The 12266-nt window shown below is 43.9% G+C and overlaps 2 protein-coding genes across 3 annotated transcripts in view; one reads left to right on the top strand and one right to left on the bottom strand.

Moving 5' to 3' along the window:
* Positions 1-12266, bottom strand: part of ENPP6 (ectonucleotide pyrophosphatase/phosphodiesterase 6) — a 112088-nt gene that overhangs the window by 55887 nt on the left and 43935 nt on the right. For both annotated transcript variants that reach the window (XM_027599988.2, XM_027599987.2), the window contains exon 2: positions 5589-5768. In XM_027599988.2, coding sequence (XP_027455789.1) covers positions 5589-5768 — 180 coding nt within the window. The remainder of the gene's footprint in view (positions 1-5588; positions 5769-12266) is intronic.
* On the top strand, positions 10732-11917 carry LOC113925322 (ER lumen protein-retaining receptor 1-like). Its single transcript, XM_035726361.1, has one exon. The coding sequence runs from the start codon at positions 10836-10838 to the stop codon at positions 11472-11474; it is 639 nt and encodes a 212-aa protein (XP_035582254.1). The 5' UTR covers positions 10732-10835; the 3' UTR covers positions 11475-11917.

The following is a 12266-nucleotide window of genomic DNA, read 5'->3' as shown; positions in this document are numbered from 1 at the left end:
CCTCCTTCCTGGTCCGTACAATAACCTCCTGATTATTCCATCCCCTCGGGGTGTCACATTCCATTCTCCACGTAGCAACCAGAGTGGTCTTGTCAAAACTCAAGTATGACGCTGCCTCCTTTCTCCTTAGAGCCATCCTGTGACTTCTTATTCCTCTCGATAGAAATAAATTCTCCTGCTCAGCCCACAGAACCTGGCCTGGCCTTGGCTTCTCTCCATCTCATCCACACCACATCTCTCCTCCCTTCTTGAGCCTGCTGCTTCTCCCATCCCTTCCAGACCTTAATACTGCTGTTCGCTCAGCCTGGGTGCTCCTTACCACTGACTCCCCGACTTACCCAAGGTGTTAGTTCTTGTCATCTGATGAAACCAGATCCCTTATTAGATGATGGCATAATGCAATCTACTTTTCATTATTATACTTTTAACAAGTGGATTTCTACATTTATTTGGGCAAGTATAAGCTTATCATCTACCTCCTCCATGGGATGGTGAGTTCCTAGAGGGAGGGGAGTTGGAGTGAGGAGAGCCTGCATCTGGTTTTGCTCAGAGTTGTCTCCTAAGAGCGGATTTCAGGGCCTGGAGTCACACCCTTTTAAGATGTTTTATGAAGAAATAGATTTGCCATGACTTGTGAAGAATAGAACTTCATCCCTGGGGGCGCCTGGGTGGCTCAGTTGGTTGGGCGACTGCCTTCGGCTCAGGTCATGATCCTGGAGTCCGGGATCGAGTCCCGCATCGGGCTCCCTGCTCAGCAGGGAGTCTGCTTCTCCCTCTGACCCTCCCTCCTCTCATGTGCTCTCTCTCTCTCTCTCTCTCATATAAATAAATAAAATCTTCAAAAAAAAAAAAAAAGAAGTTCATCCCTGGATTTCTCTTTAAGGCTTTCTAATTACCATCATGGATGCTGCTGAGAAACTGTGAGCTCTTTTGGCCAAGATGCTAGCCTGCGAGAAGAGATTGCATGTGGTTGGGCATCTATGAAAACTTTCTAGCACTGGAGGAATTGCTCCCGTCGGCAGTGGTCCAGATAGGCAACACCTCCTCAGTTTCTCTGCAGCAGAGATCATTGATGCTGAGAAGTCCTACAGAATGCTTTTGAAGATCACTTCTTAGAGACACCCTTCAGCTGGAAATGAGAATTCATAATCTTTTTCTTACTGACACAGACAGAAATATCAGGGATGAAGACCTGACCAAAGTTCTGACAAACAAAGGAAATGACTCAAGGTGAATTCAACCCAAAGAGTCTTAGAGAGTTTTGACCCAAGCCCATTCTAGCCAGACAAGATTAATTACAGGAGCTTGAGTTTCGCTTGGTACTTCCATGATTTTTAACACATGTTTTTATCACATTAAAAAAAATCAAATCAATTATAGATTAGATATATGTGTGTTTCTATGTCAAAGCCCTTTTGCCAATCCTCATCATTGTAGTTTCTTGTATTACCTGAGGACAAAATTATGAGTGTTGTACGCAAGGGTGGGTTTTTCTGCAAAGGGGATCCAAAGTTTTGATGAGTTTCCTAAAGAGGTCCTGATTTACAAGTATAGGAATGAGCAAACTACATACTAGGGCCTCTTTGTGTTCTGAAGTTACATACATCTTAAAGTCTAATGCTAAATTGGTGATATTATTGGAAAATTTAGTGAAACTCTGGATCCCATGCATTTGCAATGTCAAATATTTGTCTGAAAAAAGAATTTCAGTTTTTATTCAGATATCTGGAGTCCTGTTCATAGAGTCAAAGAACTGAGCCATTCCTAACGTTAATTCACTCATTTGTATAATTGATGCTGGGCCCCTAATCTTCCCTGTGCCTTAGTGTATGCAACCAAATTCAGCCCAGCTGAAGGCTGTCGGGAACCCACCACAGCAGGAAAGGGGAAGAGGCTGTGAACAATCCATAATTTTCCATCAATAGCCAATGCATGTCTCCTGACTTATGCAGATGAAATCACCTTGCTTGGTAGGAGCTCAGTTAGATACTCACCCCTAAAGTCTCCACCCAGCCCACCTCTGGAATGTAGGGAAGGGAAGCAAGGTGGAAATGTGTCCTTCCCTACGAAGAAGGTGCCTTATTTATCTGAACACCTGCACAGGACAGAAAGAGGTCGGTAGAAGAGCCCAGACCCGCACCCAGCGCTCTCCGGGGCCGTATGACTGGTGGCTCCCCAGTCCCCCCTGAGTATTTGGCTGTAGGGAGTTCACACTGCAAAATGCATGATAAAAAACATAGAACTCAGAGTCTTCAAACATTCCAAGGAGTTTTAACCAGAGACTCCTAAAAAGTTGTTAATCTTTATTCCTTTTTGGGATTTCACAACAGCCATAAGAACCAACTTAAAACCACTGCCCCTGTGTGCTGTCCAAGGAGCTCAAACTCAGTTTCCACATGGTATCTGCCTTATCCTCCCATTTCCCCTCATTTTTCCTCCTCCTCCACCCTTCTCTGCTTTGGGATGCTCTTACTATGAAGTGACTATCGGAGCCTCTTCCCTTCCCCCTCAGTAAAATTTCTTTGATCTCAAACCAGAGGGATGGAATAGGAGATAAAGTTAATGAGCAACACACACTCAGCCCTTTTCCTTTGCAGAACACTGCTAGGCCCCCACCATACAGTTCCTGGGTGATCTCTTTGGGCTTCCCAAAGGAATATTTGATCTAGGGCTGGGGATCATTTCCCATGGTACGCTTCTCCCTGCACAGCTCAATGGCACCATTGGGTGGGATAATAAAGGGTCTGTTTACAATATTAAATTTCTCGAGACTTGAGGTGGGCTATTTGGGACTCTTCGCCAGTGACAAATTTTTCCGTCTGCTGCTTTGTCTACCTGACAGGAAAAACTTGAACTACTGCCATCTCTAAATTGCGCTTCTAAATATTAACTTCACAGTGAGACTCAAAGTGTCATAACACAGCTCACTGGAGCAATGAAGATTTTCCAGGCCTCATCCAGAGGTCTGTACAATGTCCTGTGGGAAGTGGAGAAGGAAGAGGAGGATTTGAGAAGAAAAATAAAATCAAGTCATGTTTAGAAGAAACGCCACTGTACTTCACTTAATCTTGTAGCGACAAATGAACGCTCACTGGGCTGTTAGCTGTGTGGAGGGGCTGGAGGGGACCAAGGTGGAGGGAGAAAGGATAGCAGTGACCATTCATCCCTCAGCTGGCAGCCAGTAAAAATGGAGGGTACAAGAGCACTCCTGGCTGGGTCAGGGGGCAGGGGCTTCAGAGACACTTAGCTCTTGGAGAGCCTTTATTTGGGTATCCAGCCTAGAAGGTCCTAGAAGGACTGGACAGTGTCTGAGAAGAGACTATTCATCCGATTTCTATCAAGACATCAACACGGCCAGATCTTGAGCTCATCTTCATTTAGGTCACGGAGGAAATCCTAGGAGATTTTCTTTTCAGCTTCTTTCCTCCCAATAGTTAACACCCTAAACTGATTATAAGGCATATTTGTCACATTAGCTGTTAATGTTATAACACACATTAGCTGTTAAACTGTGAATCAAAAGAAGCGATTGGAACTTTCTTGCCCTTAAGGAGCTGTTTTGGAGGAGAACATGATATTTTACATGCAAATTAGCTTTGAGATTTTTTTTTTTTTTAGATACTCAGAGATATGTAACTTCAAGTTGTTTATTATCCTGAAGGAGCCAGATCCTCCAGGAGGAGATACAGAATAATGCTCTGTAATGCTGCAGAGAGAGGTCTAAAATAGGGCAGCTGTCTCCCTTCAGGACCACTCCCTACCTTCATGCACATTGGCATCCACTGCTATCTGAAAGGCCACTGGCAGGAGATCATGTGTAGAGGAGGCAGCACGTGGGGAGCTGGGGAGAGATGATGGGGGATATGTGCTCTTCAGAGCATGAAAAACTCAAGTTCCAAGACAGAGGAAGTTAAATTAACCAGCTACCATGGAAGATGGCCCTTACAGCGCTGGGGTAACAGGCATCTTGATGGTCCTTAGACTTGTCTAAGGTGGTCCCTAAGGCAGCATGCCCAATCTGTTCCTTCTCCTAGGCCCTGGCATGTGGGCCTTGTATTTGTTCATAATGATTTCTGAGAATGACCTCAAAGTGCACCTTTTGGCTTGAGACCTCATCACACTGGGCTGAACCATGAGCCTGGCTCCTCCAGCAAGTCTGATTAGCTTGGCTGGTGCACTGGCTTCTTTTCTTAATCTCATGTCCAACTCTGGAAAGTTGAGTCTCCATTTAAGGTAATGAAGTCCCCTTAAATCCTTCCCTTGCTTGAAAGCTTCTTCTCATGTCAGCTGAGGTAGCTTCTATGGACTGAATCCCAGATCTTCTGAAGAAACTCCAGTGCTCTCCCTGAAATTCTATCTGCCAGCAGAGCCAGCCTGTGTCTAATTGTTCTTAAGCCCAGTTTCTAATTTATGCAGACTGCTCTGGCCTTCATGGGCTCACCTATGGATGCTAGTCTCTGCTCTGTGGCAGTTTTCCGGGCCCTTAACCCAGCATGGCTGTGGGTCCGTTTTCCACGGTCTCCATCTGTCTGTGTTCCACGCTCTTCCAAGAGTTGGCACAGCCTTGAGTGCCCTCAGCAGCTCTCACGTGACCACTCCAACCAGCATCCTCCAAACTCCTGCTGAAAGCCCACGCCCTCAGTGTGGGCCATCTGTGATTCAGCTTCGGCTTACTCATCCTTCTCTCTGTTCTTCCCGACCCCCACCTACCACCGTCCCCCACAACCCACCGTGCTCTCACAGCTTTATCAGGCTGCTGCTGCCCTCCAACAGAGGCCAGTGAAGTCCCCCAGCAGCCTCTCCCCATTACTCCCTTCATTTCTTCCAGGCCTCCCCTGACATCTTCTTCCATCGTGGCACTCAGCAGTATTACACCATTAAGAATTCGGAAAAAAAGTGTCTACAGCCATGTACATCGGGAAGTCAAATTACCCACTTACCTAAAGAATGAATCCCAATGGGAACCAATGGGAAGACAACTGTAAGTTGATTATATTGTTATCACTGAATCCTCTCATCCTTGGTGCAAGATTTTTGACTGCCAAGAGGAAAGTATTCTGAAGACTTCTCACAGCAGCCAGGGTAGTTTGCATGACTTACCTCATTGCAGTAAGTAAAGTAATTTAGTTTCTCATTGGTCTATGATGTACAGGAGGAATATTAATACAAAGAGACCTCATTTAATGCAGTACCAAAAAGTTGTAAGGGCTTTAAATCGTCTTTTCAACATTACAGGGGAGCTCAAAATCTATAGAAACTGTGCGCCAAATTCTTTTGTAAAGCAGAGAAGCAACACATCATTTATCTCTTTTGGATATCCAAAATTTTGCTCATGAAAAAAGCATGATCTACTACAGCAACATTGCTGAACCAAGGAAATCGGGAAATTGCATTGTGTCTGGCCTGATGTTAGAGAGCTCAAAACAAAAGTTTAAAAATCATGCCCATAAAACATATTTCTTGTAAAGATCCCATTTTCCAAACTCTGGCTTGGTCTTCGAACATGACAACCACATCATTTGTCTTCAGAGACTCCACAGTGTTTGAGATTTGGAAGGCTGGAGGGACCTGGATGTCAACACACTCACCTGGCCAGTAGTACATGTAGACCTTCCTTTTGGCCTTGGTCAGAGTGACCCACAGAGGTTCCGATCCATTCCACCAGAGAGGCATCAGGCTCTCTTTGTTGACACCAATGTCAAATGACTTGTTGGTGGTGGGGTCCCACATGTAGTTCCCAATCATCTGATGGACCTCACAGTGGCGGCCTACGTTAATGAGAACACAAGGCCGTCGGTTTATTGTTCTGGTCTTTTTATACTTCATCGTTTTATAAAAGCCATTTTCTCTTGTTTATAAAAGCCATTCATGCACAGTTAGGAAGTACAGAACAGCACAAAGATTTACTTTTTATTTTTTTTTAAATCATAGATGTTTCTTCTCTCTTAGATTTTACCACAAAGACAATCAAATGAGAAGTCTAATAATTGATTGAGGATGGGGTCATTTTGTGTGAAGGTAATTTGCCAACCTATTTTAAGTTATACTGAGGATGTGCGCAAAATTTGACCCATTGTTGATGGCTCGAAATCTAAATGTGAATCAATATGGAAATTGTAGTTTCCCATGGGGCTTGGATTAGATCTTCACCCCAGAGCACCCCTTGGAAACCTCCTCCCACAAAGTCAGGAAACTAGATGCTATGGAGTTTATTCCCTTGTTTTCCTGAATAAGAGGAGTTATGGCTTCAGCGCAGAACAATGATAGAATCTACGACATTTGGAACAGAATGGTGAGAAATAGATTCAACTTTGAAAAACAAAGCAAGAAAACAGCCCTCCAAATGGAGTGTTACATAGAAATGAGGATTGCTTCTGTTGGGCACAGCTTAGTCCCAGAAGAGAAGCCAGAAGTGAAAGACGCAAGCGCTTGGACTCTTTTGAAACGTTAGGCTTAAATTATTTATTTTGGAGCAATCTGCTACATCTTTAAAGTAAAAATAACACAAACATTGGCAAGTGCATCAAAAATTGCTGCAATTTTCGTGAGCGTCATTTGGCATCAGGATGAAACATGCTTCACTGAGCTCACTAACTATGCTTAATCAAAGTGGCTTTTTTGTTTGTTTGCTGTTGTTCTTTCTTCTTGAGCACCTCTACCCAACCCCAACACACACAACAAGTTTATTTTTAAACAAAAACAAAGAGAAACCATAAAAATACATTTTTGAAAATTTGGAGAACCAAAATATTATAAAGGAAAAACCTTTTATTTCCTCACAGAAACCCAGGCCTTCTACAAATCATGCAAGCCCAGGGATCCAAACAAAATGGTTTTTACCCAAGGATGCAGTTAGTTTTTTGACCCTAACCAAAGCTTTCACATGTGGACTGATAAAATTAAAAAATAAAATAGAATAAAAACTTTAAGCAATTTCTCCAATGGTTAAGGAATTTAATTATATTTATTCCTTCAACTAGCATGTATTCGGTGCTTCTATGGGCTCTACACGGTAATAGGCATAGATATCCAAAATAAATAAATGTGGTCCCCATCCTCAAGTGCCTTGTAATGTAATTCGCAGCAGAGGTTCTTCTACATAAAAGAGACAGGCTTCCTTGCGCCGGGGCTAAGAAGGGGACCAGGTTGCCACCTTAACTTGAGACTTGTAAGGATTCTCACCCACTTTTTTAAGGATAATTTCCAGTATGTTCTAACTCCTTAAAAGTAGGGGCATATTTCTTATTGGTTGACTATGGTTTGTTTTTTTTTTTAGCATATCAAAGTTTAACCCTTTTTTAGCATATCAAAGTTTAACACCTTTAATCAAGGTGAACCCTTTCTTGAGTAAAATTTCTTACCTGTTTTCTTTACTCCAAATACTGCATCTTGTATCTAAAACGTTTTTTATTAGCCTACTAATGTCCACCTTTTTCACAAGACAAGATAATCATCGTGATATTCGTTGGGAAATGTGTCCTTTTCAGTCTGTAGATGTTCTCTAAAGTCCTCCTAAGGACAGAGGAATCTCATCCGAAGCTGGTGTCACAGACACTGGGCAAGGGTGCAAAACTGGAAAGGGGTGTGGAAAGCATTACCAAAGTCAGTAAAGCAAGAAGTTTCTAGATGAATCACAGGAAAGGGCTGGAAGGGCTGGGATAATGGGGAGAGATACCAAATGGGAGGGGTATAGGAATCTCTGTTTTTATTTGAAACTGTTTTGACTATTGAAGAAGAAATGCCTGAAACCCAAATCTAAGCAGGGACCTCATACGATTCAGTTTCCACCAAGTGCTACTTTCAAAGAAGGATGAAGCAACTGAAAATAATTTTTAAAGTACTTATAAATTGTATATCTCAGAAATCCCACAATATCATTTGATAAAATGTTTTTCTTCTTTTCAACACTCATACTCAACCGTCTAGACCCTTAAGGGTGCAAACTCTCCACCCTCTTTTGTTCTCTAGCTAAAAATTTGTAAGGAGACTCCTGTGAATTGTAGGGCTGTCTTATGACTGGATTGTGGGAGGGGTGTTTGTGAGAGAGAGACGGAGACAGAGAGAGAGAGAGAACATTCTTCCAGAGAATTTCTGCTAAATTAAATTCTCCATCTCTTACACATTTTTTTTTGAAATATCTATTGGGCCTCACTGAGGAGAGACAGGATCTATGTGTGCAGTTAACACACAGTTCTGGCATATTTCAAAATTTCAAATAATGAAATCTTGTTTCCTGTGGTTATCTGAGTCCCTTAGCTTTTTTCATGATGGATCTTCTCTCCTCCTCATTATGTAAGATGTAGCATTAGCCTTGATACTCCCTTTACACACTAATCAAATCCGTGGTGCCCACTGACTCAAGTGAGCTCTGATAACTTTAATTATGACTTTTTTTTAGGGAAGGTCTTTAAGACAAGGACCCCAAGGGTGGCTTTGGTTTCTGCTCCCATCTAGCACACCGATTGGTCTAGGCTGGCCCAGAGTGGCTCATCCATTCTAAAGGAATCTCAGACGTAAGGAGATCAACACTTCTCCAAAGGCTAGAAGTGATATTCTGGAACAGAGAAGTTCCTGCTCACTTCCTGTGAGTGAATGGTACCTAAAGAAGGTCCTGGGACCAGTAGTTCTCTCTTTGTGAGCTCTAGGGTTTCCAAGTGTAGACTGGAGCTCTTTCAACAAAGCTAACCTCAGACCCCTGTTTAGAAAGTAGGTTTTATTCTTTTGGTGGATTAGGGCCTTGAGTTAAAATGGGAGGGTGTATTCTTCAAAGGCTTAATCATAGATGCTGTGCTAGTCCCCAGGGGCATTCCTTTGTTCTGGGAAGCATTGCCTTTCATGGAAGCCAGCAGGAGGATGTATGTTCCCCATCTCATATCTGCTCTGAGTCTTCTCTCCCAGATGAGCTGATTTCTTTCCATGAATATATTAAGGCTGGCAGTCTGTGCTTATAACAGTTTGAGTCCGCTCTTACTCACGCTGGTTTCCTTACCTACCCTGTCTCTCTCTTGCTCTTTCATTTTTATTGCCTGGGCAAATGCTGTGGCTGTAAAAACAGAACAGAACAAAACACAATGTACTGGCTTCTGCAGCCCACAAGCTCTCATCTCCATATTTCTGCCTGACCCATATCTATTTTTATACATCTGCAACTCTTCTTGATTTTCCTCTGGTTTGGGCTTTCCAAACAGAGCTTTGTTCTAAGTTTGATTGTTTGGACCCTTTCCTCAAGACTTCAACAGGAACTTTCCTGACACAGACACAAACCACAAATCTCAGGTGGTTTTCAGGTGTGGTGTAAGGGTCTATTTCTGTTCATCCCCTCCTCCAAATGACAGCCAGTGAGGCTTTAAAACTTGTTCCAGAAGGTGTAGTACTCACTCTGAAAATGGGGACAGCTCCTGGTACAAAAATTTCCAAACACAGTTGAATGTTTTTCTCTTTTTTCCTCCCATAGAGTTTATAAACTTGTTAACACAAAATGTGGCAATCAACCTGATACTTGGAAGGACTTGTGGACTTTTTTTTTTAAAGTGAGTTTCAGAGATAGAATTTAGTGATTCATCAGTTGCATAGAACACCCAACGCTCAGTCCAAGAGCCCACTATGGAACTTGTGGACTTTTGAAGCCCATCCATAGATGCCTAAGTTTAAGAGCTGCTGCACTGGACTGGGAGCTGCTGCACTGGACTGGGAGCTGCTAGTGGCTACTCAGGCCAGAGGCAAGAGGGGCTACTGCCTGCCTTTCTCAGAGGATGCTCATGGAATAGTTTCCACACCTAGAACTACTGTATGAAAGGATCAGGAAAAGAAACCTTCATTCTTTATTCCCCAAAGTCTTTGTCAAGTGTGTTCTGATGTAATGACCATCACCAGAAGTTTCTTAGCAAATACCCATAATCCTCTGCATCTGCGATATGTTTCCAAACATTTCAGAAATGGTTGGCTTTCACAGCAAAGGAGATGACTTCAGATCTGTCCATTTTATCTATAACTGATGGACATCTGTAAGTTTGCTGCTACTTAGTGTTCAATTGGTCTTAATTTTTTCTCATTATTTTCAAACAATAAATGTTAATTCCTTTTATAGTTCCTATCTCATTTATTCTTTTTTGTTTTTCATTTACTCAACGTGTATTTATCAAATGTCTACATGCCAGGCATTTAAAGATCACAAGCTGTGATCCCTGTCTTTGAAGTGCTTATAGCTTGGTAGGGGCAACATTGTAGTATAATGGTTAAGGGTGCAGGTCTTGGAGGCAGACGGCATAGATGTAAATCCAAGCTCTACTATTTATTATCTGCATGACCTTGGACAAGTAGCTTAGACTCTCTGAAGCATTAATTTTCTCATCAGAGTAATGAGGATGGTAATAATTATTGTGATATATACATATAGATATGCAGTTCTCCCTTTGCATTGTACTGTAGGACCATAAAAATGACCATGCACAAAAATAAAGAGAAATAAAACCAAGTATATCACTAAAGAAAGTCAACAAACCCTGAGAGAAGAGAGGAAGAGAAGAAAGGAACAGAGAAGAACTACAGAAACAACCATAAAACAAGATGGTAATAAGTACATACCTATCAATAATTACTTTGAATGTAAATGTACTAAATGTTCCAATCAAAAGACATGGGGTGACAAAATGGATAAAAAAGCAAAACCCCCTCCCAGAGCCCCTTCCCCGGAGCGGAGCCCACCCGAGGGCCCCTCTCCCGCTCCCCCCTCCCCAGCCCAGCCACCCGGCCAGAACATCAGCCCCGGGGGGCAGACCCCCTCCAGCCTGCCTCCCGCCAGCCCAGCCCTGCCAGAGCCCCCCCCCCCACAAAGCATGAATCTCTTCCGATTCCTGGGAGACCTCTCCCACCTCCTAGCCATCATCTTGCTACTGCTCAAAATCTGGAAGTCCCGCTCTTGTGCCGGGATTTCAGGGAAGAGCCAGGTCCTGTTTGCTGTGGTGTTCACCGCCCGATACCTGGACCTCTTCACCAACTACATCTCACTGTACAACACCTGCATGACGGTGGTCTACATTGCCTGTTCCTTCACCACAGTCTGGATGATTTACAGCAAGTTCAAAGCCACTTACGATGGGAACCACGATATATTCCGGGTGGAGTTCCTTGTTGTTCCCACCGCCATCCTGGCGTTCCTGGTCAACCATGATTTTACCCCTCTAGAGATCCTCTGGACCTTCCCCATCTACCTGGGGTCAGTAGCCATCCTGCCCCAGCTGTTCATGGTGAGCAAGACGGGGGAGGCCGAGACGATCACAAGCCACTACTTGTTCGCGCTGGGCGTCTACCGCACGCTCTATCTCTTCAACTGGATCTGGCGCTACCACTTCGAGGGCTTCTTCGACCTCATCGCCATTGTGGCGGGCCTAGTCCAGACTGTCCTCTACTGCGATTTCTTCTACCTCTACATCACCAAAGTCCTGAAGGGGAAGAAGCTGAGCTTGCCGGCATAGCCCTGGGCCCGGCCATCCCTCTCCTCGGCGGCCCGCGAGAGGTGGAGGAAGGCAGCAAACAACGAAGAGCCTTCCCGTCCAGGGGTGACTTTTTAAAGAACCAACCTCTCCGCACTCCCTGGCCCCCCTCCTGCCGGGTTTCAGGGGGGCGGTGGAGGACCCAAGTCTTGGGGAGCTCAGGACCTGGGGTGTTTGTGGTTTTTTGCCTTTTAGAGAAGAAAAAAAAAATCTTTCCACTATTTAGTTTTTGATTCTGATGACTCCTTTCTCTTCTACTCTCTGGCCCCTGATTTTTATTAACTGTTTTTGAGTGTCCTGTGGGGTGGGGCAGGGTCGGAGATCTTTTCCCTCCCCCAAAGCCCCTCGGCTCCCTTGCAGACCCTAACCCCCAGCCCTGCCCGTTGCCAAACACTAAACCTGCACACACCCACCTGTCTGACCTCCCATCGTGGCCAAGAACGCAGCTTCCCCACCAAACCCCCCAAAGTTCAGGATTAGAGAGAGGGAGGAGGGGAGGGACGGTCTCCCTGACTTTTCAATATAATTTTTTTCCAGAGTTTGGGTTTTTTTGGTCTTGTCCTCATTTTTTGAGAATTTAGCAGGGGACGAGGGGGCCAGACGTGGCAAAGGGGGTTGGCCTGAGGGTCACTGTGGCTCAACAGCCACATTTTTGTACAGAATTGATGGTTGATTCTTTGTTCTCTTGAAATAAACCGAGGAAAATGAAAAAAAAAAAAAAGCAAAACCCATCTATTTGCTGCCTACAAGATACCCATTTCAGACCTAAAGACA

Source organism: Zalophus californianus, chromosome 2 (genome assembly GCF_009762305.2).
Source record: "Zalophus californianus isolate mZalCal1 chromosome 2, mZalCal1.pri.v2, whole genome shotgun sequence".
In the NCBI taxonomy this organism is placed as follows: Eukaryota; Metazoa; Chordata; class Mammalia; order Carnivora; family Otariidae; genus Zalophus; species Zalophus californianus.
The sequence above is the reverse complement of the archived record's forward strand: the minus strand, read 5'-3'. Positions and strand labels throughout refer to the sequence as shown.